The 26,856-nt window shown below is 33.6% G+C and overlaps 1 protein-coding gene across 1 annotated transcript in view; it reads left to right on the top strand.

The window, feature by feature from the left end:
• The window catches only part of LOC108914779 (membrane-anchored lipid-binding protein LAM4), a 111,192-nt gene that overhangs the window by 41,096 nt on the left and 43,240 nt on the right, over window positions 1–26,856 (top strand). Inside the window, exon 4 of the mRNA XM_018720659.2 lies at window positions 4,072–4,173. Within this exon, the coding sequence (XP_018576175.1) occupies window positions 4,072–4,173 (102 nt within the window). The remainder of the gene's footprint in view (window positions 1–4,071; window positions 4,174–26,856) is intronic.

Raw genomic sequence — 26,856 nt, 5'->3', positions numbered from 1 at the left:
TAAAACAGCATTCATCCGTCCAGAGCACTTTGTTAATAAAGTTCTGCTGCACTTAGGAACCAATTGCAAAATTCAAGACGATTGGGGAAATCAGCTGCTTCTAAAGCTTGAACTTTTTGAAAATGTGTTATGTTAACTCCTTTGCGGGAAAAATGCGGGAGATATAGAGGGTGGTAGATTTGAATAAACGCTTTAAATTGTTAATGGTTTTGTAACCGTGTGTAGTGTATTTTGTATATTTGGGTATTTAGTAGTGAGCCGACTTTTTTATTTGATAAAATACAGTGTGCCTACAAACAGGCAACTACCTCTGCTTTATGTATGTTCTTTTAACGAAAGTTTACTTCGAGAAGTCAGGCTCGTTAAAACATTCTACACTAAGTTAATACAATTGTTAAAATTATTTATAATAAAATGCAGCAAGCTCCTTTATTTACTTGTATACGTTTAACAGTAAATGTGAACCACACATTATGATGTGAACTTGGCAACGCTGTTCCTTTAGCCGACAACTGTTCGTGACATTACGTTACAAAATTTTCCGAGCATCCGGGCATCGGCCAGGGCCCGCCCTCCTAGAAGTTTTCATAGTAAAAAATTTAATATTTACAATGTTAAATAGATAGTTAATTTAATTCGACTTACAAAATTCGTTTGCAAAACTCTGAATACATGGGCTCCTCCTAGTTCGCCTCTATATCTGTAAAATGTTTACAATGGTGGTCATGGTTATCGTCGCGCGGCATTGAAGGACGGAATGGAACTGGCGCATATTTACTATGCAGTTTGGGCACTGTTTAATCCGACCGTAACCTAATAAAAGCTATTCACCGCTTTTTTTCTTAATAAACGTAATTTCTCAGGTATGGTGTGAAATGTTGTTACTTGCATATTGTTGCTTGTGTATTTTCGAAAAAATTGAAAAAGTTTAAATTGATTGTGTAGCACTTGCAATACTATCTATTGAAAAATCAATTTCCACAAACACAGGCGCGACATCGTTTTAGTAACGAAAATCTATTGTTGCTTGCATCTGATGAAATACATATTTATTCTTTCTTCTAACTGCTCAGAATGTCAAAGTTGCTATCGCAGCATACTATGTAATTTTAAACTGCATTTTATTCGAATCTCGAAGTGCGTTTCAGTTCGTAATTTTAAGTTTTACCTACTCGAAAATCAGGCTTTTTTCGAAAAATATAATAGAGTAGTAATTTGTAGAAAACTGAAAGACGAATGAGAAAATTTCGTGATAGTTGCCGTAAAGCAGTGGCGTACTATTTTATTTAGAAAATTATGTTACCGATACCCTGTATCTCCGCCACTGGAGCATCTAAATTTTAGGAAAAGGCCTCAGATGTTTACATAAATACATGTGCCCCATTTCAAATTATTTCACTTACTAGTTGTTAAATTATTTAAAAAAATTAAAAACATACTCGTATAACTGTCAAATGCGCACAGTTTTTTAAAAAAATTTATGTTTTATACTTTTTAGAGGACACATATCACCCATTGCCTATTCTTTTCTAACCAACGATTACTTCTATTTTATTTTTAGTTTGTAATGTATGTTCTTAAATAAATGACATCAATGGTACGAAAAACATACATTTCTATTATTTCATTAACAATTTTCATAATTTTTTTTCTGTGCTTTCTTCCTGCTATTCATTTTTGTCAGACAATATAGGTACTTCTGGGTACTTATCTAACAAAATTAATGTTCAGCGAGACTTTGTTCCTATAGGATACCATTTCTTGTATAATAATAAACTAAATAAGAACGTCTTTTGTCTTTAATACCTTTTATTTTATCCCAACAAGTTTCATGATATAAAATGTCACATCTTCAGGCTGCAAAAAGGTATTACATATATATAAAGATTTGAGAGGTTTTGGACATATAATAGCATGTTAATAACAGGTAATTTATAACAATGTTGCCAACAATTGCAAGAATACCAAAAAATAATATTCTTTTAAATTACTAACATATTAAAAATTAATGCAACTAAATAACTATAACTAATTTTTTAATAAAAAAATGAAGACAGCTTAAAAATTGTATTCTCCTTCGACAGCCTATCATCAATTTGGTGTAATTAAATCAGTGACCTCTTTATTTTCAGATCATCATTTTAACTGGATTTCAATATATAATCCGGTTAACGTAGGATGCAAATCTAGACTCAATCCTCTAGTTTCATGTCATTCAGGTCAGACACTATAACTTAGACACGAATATGAACAATGTCAGCAATTCCTGTTCCTACCTTGGAAATTGGAGGGTTACTTATTTGATTCTGCAGTAGTGGCAATAATAGTATAGCTTGTAGTCTACGGGGTTGCTCAATTCTTTTTACTAGGCAGTATTCAGGATATACAGATTTAATGTCATTGGATTGGCTATATTTCATAATAAATAAACTTTCATTTAAATACTATTTGTCGTATAAGTTTCTGATGCAATCTCCTAATTCTGAATTACTGAGATCCTAATAAAGGGTGTCCGAAAAAAACAGGATATGAAATATGCGCCATTTTAATTCCGAAGGGTTGGCAGCCTTGTGCACTTGTGCAGGGCTATTGTTCATTGAGAAAATTCATTACAAAAAAAAACGACCAGTCACCACACTAGCATAAAATTCACACCACACTGTCACTTTCTGGGTATTCAGTAGTCGTTCTTGAATGACTCGAGGATTTGTCTCTGCTTCAAATTCGGCTGAACGGCCAATACAAGACCGGCCTGTTTTTTATTGCCTGCAACTGAACCTGTTTGTTCAAATCTTGGCAACTATTATTTTTACTGTTGTTTCATTCGGGGCGTTCTTTCAACTGCAATTTCCACGTCATTTGCGCACAGTCTCAGATACACACTCTCCGTACTTGTATTGAATTTTTACAATCTTCACTCGCTTATCCGTCGTATTCCGCCCCATTTTGTCTAACTGCAACGTATTTGTGACATGTGACAATATGTGATCTGCACAATGCTGCCAACTCGTCAGAATGAAATTGACGCATAATTCAAATCATGCGTTACTTTTGGGTCACCCTTTAGTATGGAGTAGATATAGCGCGTCCCAAAAATAATTATAGAGATAGATCCCTTCAAAATTCCAAGGTATTTTGCAATACTTTGCACGGTATGTTTTAATGTAGAAAAAAAAACAAAATCAACTACTGAGAGAATATATTGATAAGACAATTGGAATAAAAAAATCTATGCAAGTTTTAGTTGATTTTGTTTTGGTACTGGTCCTTTCTATCCACACAGCACTCTCTGATGTATGTTAAACTGCATGAAAAATTGAATTGCTCAATGTCTTGATGTTATGTCACCCATAACAAATATAAAATTATTATTTATTATTCTTTCATTTCCTTTTTTTATATTACGTGCTCCCGAGTACTTCTATTTCCTTAAAAAAAGCAAGACTAATGGTTCCTGCGTTTATATTACAAAACATTATTAATGAGAATACGTCTTTTACTACATTTAATTATTGTGTCTAATAATTAATAAAACCATTTCTTTCCTCGAATTAACAATATTAATATACCACACCTTCTCTCGCACGAGCTTTGACTTCTACGCTGATCTTTGTAGTTAGAACTAGGACATTAACCGCTGAAGGTACCACGGGTGTTATAGGATAACAAGGCCCTTGATTGATGTTACAGCCTTCGAATCAGAGATTTCGGAAAGTACACTGCCGACATCGGTATATTATTATCCATATAACACCTTAATTACTATTAAATTGCTACTGCGATGCGGATATTACTGAAATATAGTCTTAAAAATGTATTTCTGGTAACTTACTATGTTAAATGTTGTATTAATAGTACTCCCTCTAACAGATTTAAGTATACGTGTTGTATAACTGGTTGCATACTAAAGTTTTTAAACACATGCATTAAATAACGACTTTCTAAAGATCACTTAAAGAGATGCGATAAATAAATATAACATAATTAATTGGATTATGATTTAGACTGGATCTGTGTCTTACGTACAATTATTACAATGTTGTTCCTCCACCTGACTCTGATAACTTTCAGGCAACCACCTGCTCCACTTTTGGTGGAAGACCCTCCGAGTAGCGAAGATGGGTCAGATCTGGAAGACGTAAGACAGCTTACAGACCCCGCGCTTCTCAATGGGTAAGTCCACTATTTTTCGAAAATAAAATGGTATTGCTATTTTGTAATAATCAAAAGAATAAATATTTCTAGACATTTCTGAAGTTGATGAAAATTAGAACAAATGTTTGATGAGAAGTTTATTTAGCGTGTCTAAATTATATTTTTCCTTTATGCGGCAAATAACTCTTACACGTCCATTATGTTTTTCATTGACCATTTAGCGATCGCATTATTTCGAGCGTAGACGTAAGGGTTTGTCATTGTTCATTGTAAACGAATCGTTAGTATTGGTGACGCTAGGACTAGGGATTTTTAGTTGACACTATCATCCGTGCAATGTTGGTTGCCTAAGCTCGGGGGTCACGTGGCTTGTATATTTTTATGTATATACATACACTGATATCGATGACTGAATGCTCGCCGCAGGCTGTTCATGGCAAATATTTATTAGTTACAGAAAACAGGTAAGTAGTGGCGCACGTGGAACTTTACATTTTAATCCTGACTTTATTTTTGATTAAAATGCATTTACGCGCATATATGCATAAAAATGCATTTGATAAAAATGTTTTTACTAACATGTTGTTCTTTTATTAAAATTGCGAATTTACAAACAATTGTATGAATCAAAGTACGACCCTGGAATGTACGGTTGACTTACGGACCTTAGTTACTAGTAAGAAAATTTAAAGACAGCGAACGTTAAGTATTAAAAAAATGTAAGGAAAACTATTTTATATTTTATATTCTTTGACTTTCTTAGTAATAAATCTAAAATGATCTGATTTACTTTTCTGAGATGTACAGAAAACTATTAAAGAATGTGTTTTTCTAATATATTTTGAAACATTGTTTTCCATTGCCTAGTCATTTTTATTCATTGTTTATAGTGTTAAAGTAGTAGAAGAAATTGTGCATAATGTACGTGTTAAAAGGGTTTTCATTTTATTCTCACAAAACAGGAACTGACACTTTTAAGACTAACATCAGTAACAACAATTTTACAACTAGCTCACGCCTAGCTCTGAGTTATTAATATTTTTTTTAGTAAGTATTATAGCATTATAAATCTTCTGCTATGTTTTGAATCTGGTTTTTATCATCTTAAGCGTGCAGCTTCCGTATCGTAACCATCATATTTATTTTTAACAAAAATGCGCGTAAAACTTATTTTTAAGGATACAAGGTAATAAAAATTTAAAATTACCGATATAAACGTGTGAACAATAAAACACTTTTCTTCATATAAGTAAGCATTAATTTACGAGTATTATGATTGGCAATGGCAATAACGACAGCAGTGGCGTTTAACTACTTTAGTGGTTTTGCTGTTTATTTTGAAACATATTAAACTAAAGAAATGATGACCTACAATGTATTGTATCTAAAACCGGTTAAAGATAAAGTCAAACGACAATGACATAATTTGTATATTATCAACTGCTTGCATATCAATCACACCCGTACACCCGCTATTTGTTTTACGAATGAAGGGAATAATACACAGTGGAACTTGGTCGATAGTGATTTGTTTCCTTTGTTTTTATCGCCCCCTGGATAGCCCCTATCGAATAACATTCATATGTTGAAAAGTGCAAATGGTGTTTCATTGTAAAGCTTTGGTTGATATTTGGCAAGGGTAAGGTATGCTTTCGAATGTACTGATGTGCACCATCCACACAATACGACATTTTCGACTATTCGGAAGTCCATAATAAACTGCATTTGTTTATGTTTGGCTAATTGGAGCCGGATTAACAGAAATAAAATTTTATTATATTTACAATGAATATAACAGGACATGCGTTTTCTTTCGTCTACAAAATAATGCATCACTTTATTATTATATTTAACTACACTTCTATACACATATTATAATCAAACCGTTAATAATATAACAATGACTTAAGTAAATATTTTTGTCATTATGTTCAAACTTTTCTATTTACCAAAAAAATCTAGAGCATTAAGATACGCTTCTTCGAATTGTTTTTGACTTCCTGAGGTTACGTGACAGAAATCATAATTATGTATTCAAGATATCAACATTTCTACAAGGAAAAACGTACGTTGATTAGTTGCGTCTTAATATAAAGTGTGACTTAATATTTACAAATACATTCGCAAAAGCATTTTGAAATGCTAATAGATTGTCCTTCTAACTCTTTGAATTAAGCTGGCATCGATGAAGGACAAAATATGTGCTAGATTCGTCATAATTTTACTATATCGTTCAAATTTAAATTAAAACCTTGTTTGAAAATTTAATTCCCTTTAGAACTGCATAAATTTGTAGTTTATAATCGACAACTAACATTGGTAAAAAAAAATAAATTTCTTTAATGCTACAAATTAATTATATATGTTTACATTTTAATTTTGTCCGGTAATCAAGAAGGCATTGTGACGTCATTTAGTGCGACCGACAACACAACCTTCAAAGTGAATTTGGCTGTCTCTAGAACTCTAGACTCTTGTACCTATGCATATACTGTCAGGCAGTGACTTCCCTGTCATTTATCTCCCCGATCGTCGAACACTAATTGACGTCACGAATTAGCGTGCACAATCACAGTTGCACTAATTTATAACCAAAAACTATGTTGGTTAAGTCAGGTTCGATTCAAAGTAAGTGAACCAAATATTAATAAAGTGTAATTAAGTGTAATTAATTAAAGTGTAATTCGACACCATTAGTTATTTTAGAAATTCAATCACTGCTTGTAACAATGGCGGCTTGTCGTATGAAGAAACTGACGTCACTGTAAAATTTTGCTCTCACACCTTATATTATAATACCTACTATTCTACTGTTAACCTAAATAAACAGTTAGGTAAACAAATTTCCAATTACCTATTACATTTATCAAAAATCAAAATAACAGTATAAAATAATTGTTTGAATATTAAATATCTCGCCGCTCGCCGTTTCGGTCAGCGAGGCATTGTCTACTGTTACTCCCCACTAGTCCCCACCACAGTGAGGCCAGAATTTCTTTGCTTGTGGGCGCGTTACACTTGCCTATAATATGCTTTCCCCCTCCATGCGAGGCGGTTAAAATAACGTTATTTACAAGGGAACTCAGGCCTGTTCAAAGCTGTTTATAGTTTCAGTAAGCGGTTAATGTACGCGTCGCATAGTACGCGGGTAGTGTCTGATGTCAGTGTAAGGGACAGTACAAAGGCAGGTATTAATTTAAAGTAAATAAATGCGAATGAAAATCCTGCTCGCGAACATCAGTTTCTTTATAATATACAACTAAAAATTTACAGATGGATGTAGCCGTTTGACCTTGAAAATTTAAAAATATTTCTATGCGGCGCTTTTTTTCTTCTTTCTTGCCCACTTAGTAAAAAAGCCACGGGTCTTACCTATGCACAATGTCACGAGCCGCTACTGGCTTGTAACTATTTTACTATTCTAAAATGATCTACATTCTTTAACTTAATAATAGCTTTTGAAATTTGTTTTAATTCAATGTTTGTGCAGTTAAAAAATATATGTGGTGTGCAAACCAAACGATTTTTCATGCACGCACCAGATAAATCTGCATAGTTTGGTCTACACTAGTAACAAAAAATCGTAATGGTAGCTATACACGCAGATATAAATCATAAACGGTTTATTATGATTTATCTACCGTGTGTAACTGGTATTACGATTTTTACGTTTTCATCCGTTTTATATCCGTTAACTACTAACGTCAATCACATCCACTGTGCTCACAATCAAAATTTAAAACCAGGAAAATGAAGAATGATCAACTGTTGAACCCGAAAATACACAATTGTGACACATTTCTTTAAATCACATCTAGCTAAAAAATGTACCTATGTTTCCAAAAGTTGCACAGCTCGTTCTCGTGTCTAATCACCTAATATTTCAATTCTGTCACTGCGCTTTCTATTAACAATTTCCGCGAAATGACAGCACTTGGCATAATTGCTTTTTCATCAATTACAAGCACGTTAAAGTCCAGCAATAACAACTATTGCAACATTATCCATGAGGACGGGTCCGGCCGTTTCCGAGGTCGCCCAGGTCAAAGATTACCAGCGTCACAAGCTAACAGCTAAGTTTTAACAGCGCTTCCTTAGTCACTATTTTTTCCGTTGAACCGTTCCTGACGATCGAGAGAGCGCTGTTATGGCGAACAATTAATTATGAAACCGATTTAAATTTAATGTGTTGGACCCACTCTGTACGTTGAAGATAAGTCCGTAATAAAATATTTAAATAAAAAGACGTTATCAACGCTCACATCGAAACAAGGTTGAATTAGTCGTAATAATATTCGTGAAATGTTAACATATAATTTCAATTGTGTTAAAATGGATGTAAAATAATTTTGTCTGCTATTGTGTATTTCTATCAGTTAAGGTAAATTCAATAAAAAAAAAGTAGATTAATAACTCATTATTCATTTCATTTTCATCAAGCCTCAGTCTATACACAACTGACTAACGATTTTGAAGAGCTAGGTTAGGTAATTTATGATCTTGAATTAATTTTTTTAAACGTCTCCACATATTTACATTTTCTAATATTAAATTTTATTATCATCTACTGTATTCGACGGTAATTTGTTTCATTCAATTAACTCGCAGTACATTAATTAGAACGATAATTCTGAAGCAGTTAAAAAAAATTGAACAAAAAAAATGGGGAACCATTCTTGAATGTATTATAAACCAAAATAATCTCAACATTTATTTAAAAAAAAGAATGCAAAACTAATTTTCAATTTGTTTATTTCGGATGCAAAAAGCATAGTCATGCCCAGTGCAATTAATTATACAAACAAACCCAAAAGGTTTTTTTTGGAATAAACTAACTTTTCCACGACTATTATAAATAAAATCCATTTGATAATTTGGAAATCATCATATAGGTACCTATTGTGAATAAAGTAGTCTAAATTATTATGAATATACATGGTAAGTCGGAATAATCGCATTGGACTCCAGGAAATTATTCTTTCTCGTGGAATGCCCAATTGAGTAGCAATTCTTCGTGAGTTCGTAGTTGCATCATTTTCTAGTAGATCCAGAATATTTTCTACTTCTTCTAAACCTTGTCGATCGGCTCGTTCAGATGTTATACTAGCAGTGAGAAGCTTTCCGAATTTCTTGGCAAATCGTTCAAAGGGTCACTTTATATGAAAAAACCGCGGTGTGCTATTAAATTAGAGGGTGGAAATTGGAGCTAGGGGTGAAAAACACCCCTTTCAGTTTTTTTATTGTAGCTCGAAAACGAAGCAAAATTTCATTATAGTTCATAGGAAAAATTATTTAGAGAATTGAATTTCCCATCGAAATGGCTTATTTAAAAAAATTAATAGAAACATTTTATGCAAAAAATCGTTAATAAACAATTTGAAAAATGCAAAAAAATCGATTTTTTTTATTTTTTTACTTCTTTGCCTCTAATTTTTTTTTGAGTTCGAAAACGAAGCAAAATTTAGCTATAATTATTTAGAGAATTGAATTTTGAAATGGCTTATTTAAAAAATTTAAAAGAAAAATTTTATGCAAAAAATCGTTAATAAACAATTTGAAAAAAAGCAAATAATTCGACTTTTTGATTTTTTTTTTTACTTTTTTGACTCTTAAGTTAAGTATTTTTGGATGAAAATTGACTGATATATGGCCGCTCAAATTTACAATTAGCCAATTTTTTTATTTTCGTCGCGTTTACTCTTATACGTTTTAATTCTCATTTTTTGCAAAAAAAGAAAAGAAATAAGACGTTCAAGGATTTCCATCACATGACTTGTTCGAAGGGTCATTAAAAATTAAAAAAATGCGGGGTGCTATTAAATTAGAGGGTTGAAATTGAAGATAGGGGTGAAAAATGCACTTTTGCAGTTTTTTAAATGTAGCACGAAAACGAAGCAAAATTTTGGTATAGTTCATAGGAAAAATTTTGTAGGGAATTGAATTTCCCATCGAAATGGCTTATTTAAATAAATTTAAACAAAAATTTTAAGCAAAAAATCGTTAATAAACAATTTTAAAAAAAGCAAACAATTCGATTTTTTTATTTTTTTTTTTCTAAGTTGTGAAAATCTTTATTTACAAATGAAACTTTTGAAATAATTTTTTATTAAGTAAAGAACCAATTTGTTGTAAAAATAATAAGAATTATAATCATTATTATGTTAAAAACGACGAAAATCTAAAAGATATTTAAGTTTGACCGGTTATAAACGGAGTCAATATTAGTCCAAAAACTTTTGAAAACCCATCATTTTGAAAGGAATCTCATCTAGTTTCTTTGTACAGCAATTTTCTTTGCCTGCTTCTACTGTAAACAAAATTAGAGTCAAAGAAGTAAAAAAATGAAAAAATCTTTTTGTTTTAAATTGTTTATTAACGATTTTTTGCATACAATTTTCCTTTTAAATTTTTTAAATAAGCCATTTCGATGGGAAATTCAATTTTCTAAATAATTTTTCTTATGAACTATAGCAAAATTTTTCTATAATTAAAAAACTATCCCTATCTCCAATTTCCACCCTCTAATTTAATAACACTCCGCGGTTTTTTCATTTGCACGATTCTTGTAATAAAATATCTTGAATGTCATAGTTCCTTTTAAAATCCTACAATCAATAGCCTAAATATCCTACTTTTGAACTTGGAACATCTTGGAACTCTTGATTTCAAATTTTTAAAATTTGTAATTAGGTACCTACTTGAAAACAAATGAAAATCGCATAACAACATTTTAGCTTTTTCTTATTATTTTGACGTATAGAATCCATTCCTGGAGTTTGGTGCGATTATCACGAATCGCCCTGTAGAATAGAAAAGTAGGATTTTATATTCTTTTCTCTTTTTTTGATGTTTTAATCAATACTTGCACCAAAAAATAGTTAGTCAAGGGTTTCACATAATATTTTTGCTTGAGAATAAATCTGACACTAAAAAAAGAAGACCAATAAAAAAATATGCGTCACTATATATGTCACATTTATTTAAAGGTCAGTTTTAAGAATGAAAATTAATTTTATAAACGTAAGCTTAAAACAAAACGTAAAAAGATAAAAAAGTATCATAAAAACAACACCCAACTGTTCTTTTTTGGTGAAAGGAAAATTTAATTGCAATTCTTTTGCAAATAGCAAAATACCCAAATAAACAGTGAATAGTTATTTTGGTACATGCAATAACTCATATTAAGCTGACAGGAACGGCTTTAGATAACTCAAAGAAAGTGACCTAGAATTTTGAGGCTTTTGATGAAACTTCAAAAATAAACAAGATATTAAACATAGTGGTTTTAATGATTTCACCATAATATGGTTCTTCGTATTGTTATACAGTGACCTGGTTGCCGCTAATTACAGATTTACAACGCACTTCCTAATAGCTATTTTACATTGACAATTTATTCATCAATAAATTGACGAAGTTCTTCATCAATTAATTCACGAATTTATTGGTAAACAGTGTGGTTTTACACAGCTACAGACTTTGTCAAGTTTTTTGACGTATGAATCAGTTCTACCAATGAATCAAAGAAGCAAATAAATTTCAAAAATGTCTCCTTTCCACTCACAATTGTAGTGATACAACAGCGGTACCGACACATATTATATAAATATTAGTTTTTGTAAATAACAAATCAGTAAAAACAATGCAAAACTAGCACGACGCCACACAATTATTTACATATTCCAATAGCATAACCTCATTACTGATCTGAGGCTGGAAATCTGTTGGGTTGGTACTTCCGAACGTCACGAAGAAATTGACGAAAATTAGAACATGCTCTAATTCGTCAAGAGCTTGATGAATAAATTGATGAAGTTATTTGACAGCTGATTTGGTGCATTACACTTGTCCAATTTCTTGATGAAGCGACTTCATCAATTAATTGATCAATAAATTGTCAATGTAAAACAGCTTTAAGAATTAACTCAATTGCTCAATCGCTGCAAAGTTTATGCAGAATCGACAGTGAAGATGTAGACGGTGAAGAACGGCGAATCGTTTTAAAATGTTGGATGCGACCAGTTAACAGAGTCTGGCTATGGAACTTCTCAAAGGAGCAGTAGCGGCTTTAGAAACAGCAACATAAATCGAAATCAATGTCAGGGTGGGCCTAGGGCTTCTGATAGCAGGTCCGCCCCCACAGAGCTTAGCCTGAGAACAACAAGAGCAGGCCAAAGATTTCTAGTTAAGGTTAAGGAAGTGAAACGTAATTATGTAACTAGCCGCAATCAGATACATAGGTCGCGATATAATAGAACGAAAAAAATTCTTTCTAAAATCATGATGCACATTCAAATATTTTTCGAGATAAACACAAATACGTGAATTATCTATGGCAGACTTCAAAATTCAACTTTTCTCATTATTTCAATACAATAAAGAAATAAGAAACAAATGCAAATTAGATACTTACAGACAATTTTTAAAATGTAATTCTTCTCTTTCCATTTTTCGATTTTAACTCAAATTTCATAATAAAATATAATTTACATTGAATGTCGACTTTTTCTGAACTTTTTCCAGATTACTGTGTTCCTCCATGTAATATTTTACCTCCTTTACCTCTTTTATTTCCATATAATGGATCATACTTTCATACAATGGATCAATGTGTTATGAATTTTTTAATGAGACCAAAACACTATTACAAAAGCAATTGAAAATTGCATTTTAAAGATACGGAACAAACTTGATCTATTTTTAATAGAACATAGAACATTTTTACAGATTTGAATAGAACAATTTCTCGGGAGTACAGTGATATAAGATTGGGTTTGATAGGATCTGTAATAATAAGGGAGATAGGTACGTTCAAAGTACTTTTAGAGATAAATCTGTCAAACCTATTCTCGTGCTTATTATTTTCTCCAAGTACAAAAGTAAAAGAGATGAGGGGGCAGAATATTACGTGAATATCCCTGTATGACACTGTTTCACATAGTTTTCATTCTTGTCATTAAGGGATCGTTCCCCGTGTTGCTAATTATTGTTACAATCTGGAATATCAAAGATATTTAAATAAAAAATATATTTAAATATATTCTAGTATTGTATACCTCTGGATATTCAGAACTGTGGTATAAATTTCCACACACGCTACTAACTGATAATCATTATCATTACCGTTTAACACCTTTTATATAATTGTAATTGGCAATAGAACCACATTATTTTTCACAACATTCAAGTACAATTCTAAATCAGTGTAGTTTAAAACTATGAACTTTTCCAACGATTACAGAAAAAAATCGTTCACCTGCGTATTTACCTTCAATTTCAGTCATTAGTTCAATGTGAAATCGTTTATTGCCAGTTACGCATTTTGTGTAAATAATTCAGATCGTATGGACTATATTTAGGCAGCCGTCATGGAGGAAGGGCAAGACATAGTGTTCTATAATAATTTTATCACCACCGGTTTCATAAAGAGAAGACTGAGCCTGCCGGTTCAGAAGGTTCTGAGAAAAAGGAAGAGCTCCAGATCCCAAAGCTATGCTTGGTAAGAATTACTGATGATTTATCTGTTATTGTAACTGTGGAATTTTCAAATTCATTTATAAATTACAAACATTGAAGGAAAATATTGAATTAGGTATACATAAACGAATCCAATTAACTTTTCATTAACCGTTGGTCGTGTTTTGGGTTGAGTGGTCCATCTAGATATGAAAAGATTGTAGGTCTCAATGCTATATGCTAATTATCTATTATCTACAACTGTGAATGTGGACTTATCACAGTTTATTATTTATTAACTACAAACATTAAAGGAAAATTGTAAAATATGATCGCAAACTAACCCTTCTAAGTGGTCAATAACTTCCTTGTTAAAGTTATTTATCTGCGTTATGAAAAAAATTTTCTATAGCATAGCTGAAACATTTAACTTTTCTTGTCCCGATGAATTATCCTATAGTTGAAAAACAAAATATTGAGATTACATGATTTAGATACAATTGAAGGACTTGCTTCTTTTTACTTCCAGCTAATCAACACTTTAATCCATACTGCAGATACAGTTTGTTCTTCCACCTGCATTTTCTTTCTATTGACCTGTCCAGAAGCCTATTGAAAAGATGAGTCAAATGTAAACGGAAATTCCTTGTCTATTGTAAGGAAAATAAAAATATGAAACTTAATATTTTTCTACACCAGTTCCTGATAACTACTGACTAGTATGTAATTTTTTTCCTGCAAATATGTAATTTAGAGATCCAGTTTTGGTAGGTAGGAGATAGTCTTGTTCTGAATTAATTGTCAATCGCATAGAAAGATTCGAACCAAGGAATAAGACGACCAAGAGGTAGCCTTGACATTTTGTATGAGTTGGCAATGGTATGTAATATGAGTCCTCTAATAGCCTGCATATTGTACTTCGTGACGTTCGTCCAAATCAGTATTAATAGCTTTGGCAATTTTTCATTCCAATATGCTCAACTATAAATTATACTCATTTTCACATGTTTTAAAGTGCATATAGGAAGCAACTTCACTGTAAAAATCTCTTCTAGTCGTTCTCGAATAATCGCAATCCAATTATTCATGACCAAAAACTGAGTCTCATGTCCAATCTTCGCGGAATCCTTTATAGGAATCAATAGTCTCATCTTACTGCAGTGCTCATACGGTCTTTTAAAATCATCTTTAAATCAATTCAGATGGCTTTTTTACCTCTAATTAACCCAAACTATCCCGGTGCTCCATATACTTACGAGCGGCCTTCTGGAAATTTCCAGTAAAATTATCCCCACCACCGAAACGCAAATTTCAGCTGTCTCTGACTAAGCAGCTGTGAAGCCATGTGGACCCGACGATCAATAACATTGCGGAGGATTTTCCGCGAAAAAGTGGGAGGAGCCCGCAGTGAAAATCGTGCAGGGGAGACCAAGAGACGGCTTGTCTTAGACGGTGTTATATTATGATTAATGTTATCCCTCATGGTTCATTCAAACGAATGAATGGGGGAAAATCTGATGTATGAAATAGATTTTTACATATAATGCCAAGGGTTTTGCATTCTTTTTTACATGAATAGTAAGTGAATGAGTGGATGGATGAATGAAAGGTACACACGTAAATATACGAGCAATTTTTTACGTTTAACAAACGCGCGTTTGTTATTTTTTGAACATGTATAAAAACGCCTATAGCAATAAAATTTTATGAGTTTCATAGGCGTCCCTAAAAAAGTTTTCTGCTAAATGTAGAAAATTTTTATTATACAAGGTGGCCAAATGAAAACGAAACAGACATTTTCAGGAACTGCGTCAAGATTGTAGAAAAACGCTCAGACCCGTCGATTTTTTAGATCAAAGGGAGGCATTCTTTGCTGGTATTTTTGACTCTGCCACTTTCACCCCCAAGCAAGGGTAAGCATCACCCCAAAATATTTAAATGACATTGAGTAATATTTCTTTTGAAAGCTTTTACAATTCTCTTTACAACAAACTTTAAATTTTATAATTCCGCAAATTTATCAACGGCTCACGTCTCTGACTTGCCGTACTTGTCAGTATATGAGCACGCTGTAACCTTCGAGCATATACTCCTAGAGGCAGCCATCAATGCTGAGAAAGCGCGACTGGTGTGCGAGAGAGAAAGTAGAATAAAAGGACATGCTATCACTCTCGCTCCGCGAGCTGTATTGGTCGGTGCGTGCTCCCCTCCATACCAACGACCGTCCTGCACCTAAGCCCCGACCAATCAGCTCGCGGAGCGAGAGAGATAGCATGTCATTTTATTCTCCTTTCTCTCTCGCACACCAGTCGCGCTTTTTCAGCACTGAAGGCTGCCTCTAGGAGTATATGCTCGAAGACTGTAACGCAACGTAGCCAAGTGGTGTGCATTATCAAGGTTCTACCTTTGAATTTATTAAATGATAACATTTTAAAAACGGTTAAATTTAGTATCTATGACGCGCAGTACTTTTTTGTTTGGGCCCAATACACCTTTTAAAATAACGGCAATAAGTTTCCTTACATTCTACATTAAAGTAAAAATTTATAGATGGCATTGGATAAGCAAAATATTTATATTTTATCAAAAAAAAATACAAATAAAGTATTTTCACTCCGAACATAAATTCTGTATATCTCGTTTTGAAAAAAAATTCTTTACTTAAATGTTTTCTTGACTGAGACTAAATAGAATTTACTTTATTCAAGATTATACTTTATGCTAATCCAGATATACACAAAGAAATGTAATCTTAATTCAAGGATATTTTTTCCATAATAGATAGATGCTATTACAATTGCTGAAAGTGCGATTATTCCACAATAGTTACCACTGAATTACCATAAAACTGAGGCAAAATTCCCAATGAGTAGGTACCCCTACCTGACCAAACACTTGCCACCCGTCGCGGGTTTTCCACAGGCAACTCGATTAACTAAACAACCCAAGTCCCAAGTCGTCGATAAAAACCGTCGATATCACAAGTCGCCTATGCCATCCGTCTATTCTACGGGCGAATATTCCCAGCTGGCAAGGGTGATCGTCGATTGTCGATCTCGGCCGCCTCTAGCGGTCGTGAGGTGTTTGACCTGCTGCCCGGCGTTCGGCGAGTTTACCGAGTTTTGACATTTCAGGTAGATTTGGATGTGGACGGTTGACCCCCATGAAATTGTTGGTGGTGCCGGAGCCGGTGCCAAAACTGTGTCTAACTTGGAAGTTCGAGGAATGTTTCTCGGAAGTACTTGCGATTTCATTTTGTTTCAGCTGTCACGGTTTCTGATAATCTCCCTCGGATTTTGTGAACGATATTGACTGCCGTAAAAAATCGTGTCTATGTCTATCGATTAACGTCTTCGAGATATCTGGTGCGATAATACCTAGACCGAACAGAGATATGCTACGGACTTTATGACGTTGTTTCGCGTGTAAATGCGAATAAGTAATAGTCCAGGGAAATAAGGAAAAAAAGGGGGAACTTTTTTACTCTGAGATTTTTTTATAGAAAAGTGTAGGTTTTGAAAACATGTGTCACATACCACAACCACTAGCAACATAAGCGTTTTGAGATATAGATATACAGGGTGATTTACAAATGGTGACCAAAAATGAAACCTCGTATTCTTTCGTGAATTTTAAGGGCAGTCTTTCCTATAAAGTTTTTATCTAGGACGCTTCGTTAAAAAGATACAGGGTGTAAACTTCAAAAACTGGTAAAGTAGTAAAGATGTAATTTGCTCGAAATTTATTGTTGCTTGAATCTGATGAAAAGCATTATTTATGCTTTCTTCTAACTGCTCAGAATGTCAAAGTTGCTATCGCAGCCTACTATGTAATTTTAAAAAGCATTCTATTCGAATATAAGTTTTACTCGAAAATCAGGTTTTTTTCGAAAAACATAAGAGAGTAGTAATTTGTAGAAAATTGAAAGACGAATCCGAAAATATAATGTTGTTACCGTAAAGCAGTGGCCTACTATTTTATTTAGAAAAATATGCCACCGATACCCTGTCCCTCCGTCACTGGAGCATGTAAATTTTAGGAAAAACCCTCAAATTTTGGACAATGTTTACATTCCAGTCCAATTTCAAATTATTTAACTTACTAGTTTTTAAATAAAAAATTAAGAAAAATTAAAAATATTTTAACACACTGTATCTTTTTAACGAAGCGTCCTAGATAAAAACTTTATAGAAAAGACAACTTAAAATTCACCAAAGAATACGAGGTTTCATTTTTGGTCACCATTTGTGAATCACCCTGTATAGGTATAACAGGGTTCCCAGTGCTTTTGAAAACTTGAATTTCCTGACTTTCCAGGGTTTTCCATACCTAAAGATGAATGTTTTCCCTGACCTCTGATATGAAATAAGTTCTTCAACAATAGGTTTCCCTCAAGTTTAAAAAAATATATACACAAATAATTTATAGAACATTTTTATAAGTATGTACTTATTAAAGATCAATATAATTAAAGATCACAACAAATAACAAAGGCATTTGTATTATATTCCATCAAAAAACCCAAATCCCTTTATTGTATGGTCATAAAAGAAACAATCACATTCACATAACCACAAAATTAAATATGTAGCATACGCAAGTGAAAGCCATACCACAGTATATACAGCGTGGTAAAAAAGTTCTGCATACAATTCATATTTTCGTTAAACAATTTTTTTTCGAAAAACGGTGAGACCCGTCGATTTTTATTTGATCCAAGGTACCTTGTTATGTGGAAATTTTTTTTTTCGATAATCCACTTACGGCAGCGATGACATAATTTTTATTTTAAATGACAACGCATATTTTTTTCGTTCGAAATTGATGACAGTGATAATTATCTAAACAACGGTGCGAAAATTTCGATGTCTTACATAACAATTTTTTTTAGAAAAATGCACCTTAAGTTCTTATAAGTGATAATTGTCTACTTACACTATTAATGGCTCCGAAAAGGACAAAGTTGACAAAATTACATTTCAAACGAGTAAAATTACACTAATGTTTGTGTAAGTCTAGCGAAATTGTTCGAATTGCCCACCCTGTACCATTTGGCATTGTCCTAAGCGTGTGTAAACGCCGTCTACACTTCGTTCAAGCATTCCCGGGTCGATTTGATTTATTTCAAAACGAATACGGTTTTTAAGTTCTTCCAAATCACCTGGTCTGTTTGTGTACACACGCGATTTCAAATAGCCCCACAAAAAAAAGTCTAGAGGTGTTAAATCAGGCGAACGCGGAGGCCACTCGATTGTTCCGCGTCGCCCGATCCACCGGCCAGTAAACGTGTTATTCAAGTACTCCCGTACTTGCACTCCATAATGGGGCGGTGCACCATCCTGCTGAAACCAAATTCTTTCCTCAGGAATATCAGGATCCTCGTTGTTCGGAAATAACTCTGCTAAGCTTGGGACCAAATCGAACCGTAGGAAATCCAAATAGCAAGCAGCAGTTAAATTTTCTTCGAAAAAATACTGGCTTAAAATACGACGCCCTATTATTCCCGCTCAAACGTTCACCTTTCGGGGGTGCTGATGATCTACTTCTTGCACCCAGTGCGGGTTTTCCTGATACCAATACCGGCAGTTATGTCGATGCACCGATCCATTAAGATAAAAAGTAGCCTCGTCAGAAAAAAATATGTTCTTGAGGAAGTCGGGGTCTCCGTTACATCGATGCATTAAATCTTCACAAAAGTGGAGACGGCGGTCTGGGTCGTCCTCAGTCAATGCATGTATCAAGTGACCCTTATAGGGGTGAAATTTCTCTTTTTTGAGAAAGTTCACCACAGTTACATGTGAAATATCATTGTTCAATGCAATCGACCTTGTACTAGAATGAGGGTTGTCCTGGAGCTCCACCAGGATATTCAATCTAGTTTCATCATCTACTCTAGGACGACCCGCACGAGGAGCATCTTTCACACTACCAGTTTCCTCAAACCTTGCCAGTACCCTACTAACCGTAGATTGCGTAATTGGTGGTCTGTCAGGGTACGTTGCATTAAATAATTGGCAAGCTTCTTGATGGGTTCGTAACTTATCGCCGAAACCAATCATCCTCAAAATATCAATTCTTTCGCGTTCACTAAGTTTTGCCATTTCGAATTAAACGATTTCACCAAAGAATGTTAAATCGGTACTGATTTTTAGTCTTCAATATTTCAGGTAATCTACTCCTTTCAAGTAAACATTTCTTTGGATCTTTTTTTTTTAGGAATTTATCGGCAAACTCGAAGACAAAAAGTCGACCTTAATTTGCTACATACTATTTGGATTTTGTGCGGTTGAACTTGGTTCTAAATTTTGCAGTTTAATCAGGATCCTGACAATATCTGATGAATAATTCCGCAAATATTACATAACACCAGTTGCAACTTAAGTTATCTGAAATGCTTTCTGCCGAATAAATTTTTTTCTAAGGCATTTGATCCGTAAACAGCAAATTATTGCATTCAAGAACTTAAGGTGCATTTTTCTAAAAAAAATTGTTATGTAAGACATCGAAATTTTCACACCGTTGTTTAGATAATTATCACTGTCATCAATTTCGAACGAAAAAAATATGCGTTGTCATTTAAAAAAAATATGTCATCGCTGCCGTAAGTGGATTATCGAAAAAAAAATTTTTCCACGTAACAAGGTGCCCTGGATCAAATAAAAATCGACGGGTCTCACCGTTTTTCGAAAAAAAATTGTTTAATGAAAATATGAATTTTATGCAGAACTTTTTTACCACGCTGTATACATACTATATGGCCATAGAAAATCTGTGGCCATACTTCATTACAACTCACTGCACTAGCACTAGACGAATAGGGCGGTTCGACGTTCTTTATACGAGGTTTACCGCTGCGATCTGCATTCGCGAGAATGTCGAATAAGCAAACGATTGCATTAGATGCTACCGCGAAATTTCTGTTTTGTGAGAAGGTAGAAAGGTGCAAATTCCAGGACTTCTGACTGAAATGGTACAAATTCCATGACATTTTGGTATTTTGTTTCTCAATTCCCTGACTTTTCCAGGTTTTCCAGGTTTTCCAGGGTCGCTGGGAACCCTGTATAATAGATTTTTTGCGTTTTTGGCCAACAACTGCCAATATCTCAATGAAGATGCATTTTTTTGAAAAAAAGTTTCATATAAAAGTTGTTCAAATTTAAATTTCCTTCAAAAGTCCTCCTATGAAAAATTCCGATTTTCCCAATAGTTTTCCCGTACCTATATTTTTTAAATGAAGTACCGATTATGTAAAAATTAATGTTTTGTAGCCAAAATAATGGTCAATTCTTGGAAAATCTCATATAGTTTTCCGAGGTTTGAATATTTATGAGTAGAGACCGCACTTCGTTCGCACATCTCAGGTCCGTACTTCAGCCGACGATGTCAATATTTAAATATTCATCCATTCTTCACAAAATAATAATAGTGCCGGCTAATCGACAAAAGCACCATGTTTATTTGGTGGCCGGAATATTGTAAATGTGTTGGTGGGAGGGATGGATGAGACTACAAAAATGCCAGCACGTTTATTATCCTCAAAAGTTATAGAACGGGTGAACGCGGAGATAATGTGCCAATTGATAGATGATAGTCTCAAAATTTTATGGGGTGAGAACTATGAAGCCAAGAATGACCGCGTGCTGCTCTTTGTAACGGATGCGGCTGCGTAGATGAAAGCGGCTGGGAAACGTCTTCGCGAGACCTACTGCAACGCGTTGCACGTGAAATGTTTCGCACATGGATTACATAGAGTCGCCGAGACAATTTATAGAGTGCTATCCCAATGTCGACAACTTGATAGCTAATGTTAAGAAAATATTTTTGAAAGCACCAGCCCGGATAAATTTGTTCAGTGAAACTCTTCCAGACGTACCACTACCTCCAGAACCTGCTTTGACACGTTGGGGTACGTGGTTAGACGCAACATCTTATTATTACGTACACTTTGACGGCATAAAAAGTGTTATACAGCAATTGGAATAATTGGATCCAAGTGATGCTACTTCTATTTTATGTGCTCAAAGGATATTTAACGATCCTACACTTGAAGTAACTGTGACATCATCAGAATATTCAGTAAATAACGCAGTAAATAATGTTTTAGACTTGCGACAGTTTATTTCCCAGTTGTCAGGACAAAGTGCTGAACGTGTGAAAAAAAATTGATACCGTTTTGCAGAACAATCGGGGATTTCTAACTGTATGTCGCATAATAGATCTTTTTGAAGGTAAAGAAGTAGATTTTTCTGAATCCACCCTAAGTATGCCATCCGTTAAAAATTATATATACTTACTTTTAAATATGCTCCAGTAACATCTGTGGACGTTGAACGTACGTTTTCGAAACTTAAATGGATTTTTAGCGATAAATGCCACAACCTAACGCCTCAACATTTACAGCAGTTGCTGGTTATTCAGTTTTACTTCGGCACTGCAAGTGAATAGGTGTAGAGCTCAGTGTAGAGTGTTTTGTAAACTAATAAACTTAATATGAATCATAGTGGATATTATAAATCGTCAGTACAAGGTAAGACTTTGATTTTTACTTTTTATATGGTGTTTGCACCTCAGTTTCTACAGAGTTTAACTTAGCGTCCTGAGTCCGTCCCTGATAATGACGTCATGTGCGAGTGAAGTGCGGTCTCTATTTATGAGCAACAAACGTATTATTTTATAGTTTTTCGAGGATGTACATTACGACTTAATTATGGGCTTTTTAATATTTTCCAGTAAAAAAATTCGCTTATTCCGTCATTTTATGTCTAATTTTCCTGGATTATAAATCCCGGAGTTAAACCCAGAAAAGCGCACCTTCCTTGACTGATTGGTTCACGAAACATTTTGAAGAAAATTACAAATAATAAACTGTGAATAAAAGTTAAACATTACCTGCCTACATTATACGTCGAAAATTTGAAAATTAATTTTTACTGTGATTACATTTATCATTTATTTTTATAATCTAAACAACAAATTAATTTTTACCTCACGAACGTTTGATATAATTCTCCGAATAGTTCGAATAATCAATAACCTGAAACGCTGTCGAGCATCCATAGAAATACTAAATAGGTACCCAAGGATCTAAAGCTTAAAAAAAATAATAAGTTTACTTTATGGCCATCTAGAGTACGTCTAGCCATACACGCACGTCCATTATACCGTATTATTTTATTTCCATAAAACACCAGTATAAACCAGTGACGTGCGGCGGTGATAAAATTATCGAATAATAGTTTGAAAATATAGGGAGCAAATTTATTTATTAAGTAAATTAATTAATTAAATAATAATAATAATTAATCCTGCCAGAATTTTTATCTAACAAATGAACATCGCGAATGTGTTAAAATAAAAATACGTTCGCTATTTTTTTAACGGAACACCTTCAATTTGTTGGAAAAAAGATAAGCATAAGTTCCAAGCAAACCAAATCTTTATGGCACACTTTTTGACCCATATATGCCTGATTATTAGAGAAAATTTGTCAATCTTATATCACTGTATACTTGAGAAATTGTTCTATTTTCGTATGTTTCAGATCTTCTTCTGATTGATCAGACACAAAATTATGGAAATTCAAATTTCATAATTAGCGTTTTTCTCCATTTTCAAAAACAACAGCTGTAAGTGAGGTACAAATAAGGAAGCGCACTGTAAATGTAAATCCTAGTTCAGATCTACAAACGATGTTCACATACAAATGTTTTTATTGAAATGCTACATGCAAAAGCAACAACATTCACCCATAAATGATTTTTGTTTAACCCTGAATAAAAGATGAAGGGTAGAAGTGATTTGTCCACATACAAATATAATTTATTCGGTTTCAATATTTAAAAGATTATCTTTCAAAAAGAATTTTACCAATTTACGCAGGTTACATATTTCTGAATTAAACGAGAAATGAAAGACGTTTGAAAATGACATTTTCAAGATGGAGTACACCCTTGTTTGAAAGAGTTGAAAATAAATGATGAATTCCGATATTTTTTTGTGAAAAACTCTCATTCATTTCGAAATTTTAATTGCAAAAGTTAGTCGATGTTCGCAGGCCCGGTCTGGCTCTTTCAGGGACCGTCGGGAAAAATCGAAATTGGGGCCTATTTGATTTTTTCTGTTATTAGGGTGCATGTCGACTCTTCCAAGGAAAACTGTCGTATCTCAAATTTGGTTATACTGAGATAATTGCATTTGAATAGTAGAGAAAATAATAATGTTCGTTATTTTTTTTTTATTACAAGAGCTAAATCGTTCTTCTTTAACAAAGTAATTATTGTTTAGGTCTTAATTAATTATTATTGATGATCTAAATAAAATAGTTTAGGATAAGAAAAAAATGGATTTTGAATGTTACTACAGTTTTCGTCGAAAAAATTTTGTATTGAGAAACAACTTGCTACACTACTAAGGTACAGAAAAATGAAACATTTTCTATTTTTAGGTAAAAAAATATTTGTTAATAATCAATAATGACATAAAAGGAAAATTTATTACGATTCAGTCAGTCATCTTCTTGGTCAATATTACTTTCTTCCTGGTGGTCAGTTTTACTAGCAGACCTAAGGGAGTTGTAAAATCCATGATACATCGGTGGTATCAAATTAGCCTTACATAGACCCAAAACACCGCTTAATTTTTTACCATCAATTGGCAGCAAACCTTGATACAATTTTGGAAATTGATATTCTTCGCGTTTGCGTGTTTTTTGTTTGTAAGTCTAGTTCTTTGTGATTTTCTCCAAAATTATACACAAAAAATACTTTAATGGGAGACTTTGGATTTCTCTGATTTTGCTGATTTTTACAGTCTCTCCAGTAATATCTTTTTTCCAGTTTTGTTTCTTTACCATTGGTTTAAAAGTTACAAAATCTTGAGACATTTCTTTTACTTTGTACTGTGGGGCAGTAACTTTGGCCATTTTTATTAGACTAATCCACTGATCAGGAGTGTGTATAGCAGAGTGACGTTTTTTGCAACTTTAACCACAGCATGTATGCTGTCATTTTCATTCTGCTTGTGGCCAATTTCAAGAAAACGGTGTCTTATTTCTAAATCCAAAGTCATTGATGCATAAGCAAACATCGCAAAAACAAAACGATTATGGTTTTGACCAAAGCAATTGTTGGAATAAAGAATAACCTTTCGTATGCCATTTTCTTTAACACTTTTTAAAAAGATCCATAAACAACTTCCAATTTCATCCGGTCCTCTCTACGATATTTGTTCATGCCATACATAGCAATAGCCTTGATTGCTGCCAAAATCATAAATTGTAAAGTTGTATGTTGCGATTTTACTTTTATAATAAAAATCGCTGACTTGGGCGTTACTAACACCTTCTGCAAATCATAGCATGCTATTATTAGTGATTTATCATTTTTCGACAATTCTTTATCAATGTCTTTCAGATTTCGAACCGCGATTTTCTTTAAATTATGGTTATTGTAATCATCATTTTTTCTGTTCTCTTCTCGGGATTAGTTTTCTTACAGACACTACACACGGAATCTTTTTTTAGCTTAAAGAAAGCTATATAAAATTTCGAATTCTCTCGTTATTCCTCCAGGCCCACGGCTTATAGATAAATGAGTTATTAGTTTAAAGGGCTTACGGTTTGGAATATATATTTATTTCTGTACACTGTTTATAGGGGTATAGGGCAAAATAATAAAATTTGTGTTATTTCTTTGACCTGGGAAAATCTCATTTCTACAGAAGATTCAATTTTCATTTTTACATTCTTCTTTTTTCTTATCAATTTACGGTGGCTAAAAACAATAATAATAAAATTAATGACATATGCCAAATTCTCACATTGAAAAAAGCAAACAAAAAAAATTCAAAATACACCACTATACAGGGTGTTAAAAAAAAGAGTGTAAAATATTTAAGGAGGTAATAGTATGAACCAAAATAATCAGAAAAGTCTGAATAAACATGGGTCCGCAAAGTAACGGTTGCAGAGACATGGAATGTTTTATGTTTTTTTGCCCCTTTTTTATTTTGCAAAAACGTTGTGTATTTTCTTATAATAGTTGGTTGATGTTTAGTGAAATAAACAGTACGTATTTGACAGTTGTTCTCAGTGCACAAGTTTTATTTCGCTATGGCTGGTTACTCTAACGCAGAATTAACAGACATGCATTTCATGTATGGTCGTGCTAATGGGAACGCCACCGAAGCGCGACGTCTTTATGTTGACGCTTATCCAAATCGCCAGATTCCTTCACAACGCATGTTTGGAAGAATTCACCAAAGATTGCGTGATACCGGTTCCTTGAGCAAACAGTGCCATTTATCCGGAAGACCAAGGTCGGTATCCACTCCTAGAGCAGAAGAAGAAATTCTAGCACTGGTAGAGCAGAATCCAGGTACGAGTGTGCGGAGAATATCAGCCGAGGTAGGAATTAGTGGTCCTCTTGTTTGGAGAATCCTTCACGAGCAACTGCTTTATCCATACCATGTGCAACGAGTACAGGCCTTAAATCCAATAAATGATCATCAAGCACGTTTGGTTTTTTTACCGCTGGTTTTTACGTCATGATGCTGAAGACCCTCGTTTTCTTGCAAACATTCTTTTTACTGATGAGGCCGGGTTCACAAGAAATGAAGTGTTTAATTTTCACAATACGCATATTTGGGCCGACGAAAATCCTAATGCTCTAATAGAATCTGGACATCAGGCACGTTTTTCATTAAACATTTGGATGGGTATTGTAGGTGACAGGTTTCTAGGTCCTGTTGTTTTACCAAACCGATTAACAGGCGCTGCTTACCTCAACTTTCTGCAGAACACACTGTATCAGTTTTTGGAAGATATTCCTTTGAATCAGAGGCAACAAATGTGGTTCCAGCATGATGGTGCTCCAGCTCATTTTTCCATGGCCGTTAGAGAGCATTTACACCAAACTTTTCCACATAGATGGGTAGGAAGGGCCGGACCTGTTTTATGGCCTCCAAGATCGCCTGATCTGAACCCTCTAGATTTCCTTGTTTGGGGATATTTGAAGACATTAGTGTATGGTACTCCTGTAAATAACCTGGAAGAGCTGCAGCTACGGATTAATCAAAAGTGTAAAGAAATCCAAACCAAGGAGGGTGTTTTCGAAAGAGTTCGAATATCCTTGAGACGAAGATGTCGTGCCTGCTTGGAAATGGACGGAGGGCACTTTGAACATCTTCTGTAACTTTGTTTTTTGTTTGTTAAAAGCTAATAAAATAAAATGTTTGAAAAACGAATAG

The sequence above is a fragment of the Anoplophora glabripennis genome, unplaced genomic scaffold, assembly GCF_000390285.2.
Source record: "Anoplophora glabripennis isolate ALB-LARVAE unplaced genomic scaffold, Agla_2.0 scaffold927, whole genome shotgun sequence".
Lineage (NCBI taxonomy): Eukaryota > Metazoa > Arthropoda > Insecta > Coleoptera > Cerambycidae > Anoplophora > Anoplophora glabripennis.
Note: the sequence above shows the minus strand (reverse complement) of the source record. Positions and strands in the feature narration are given on the sequence as shown.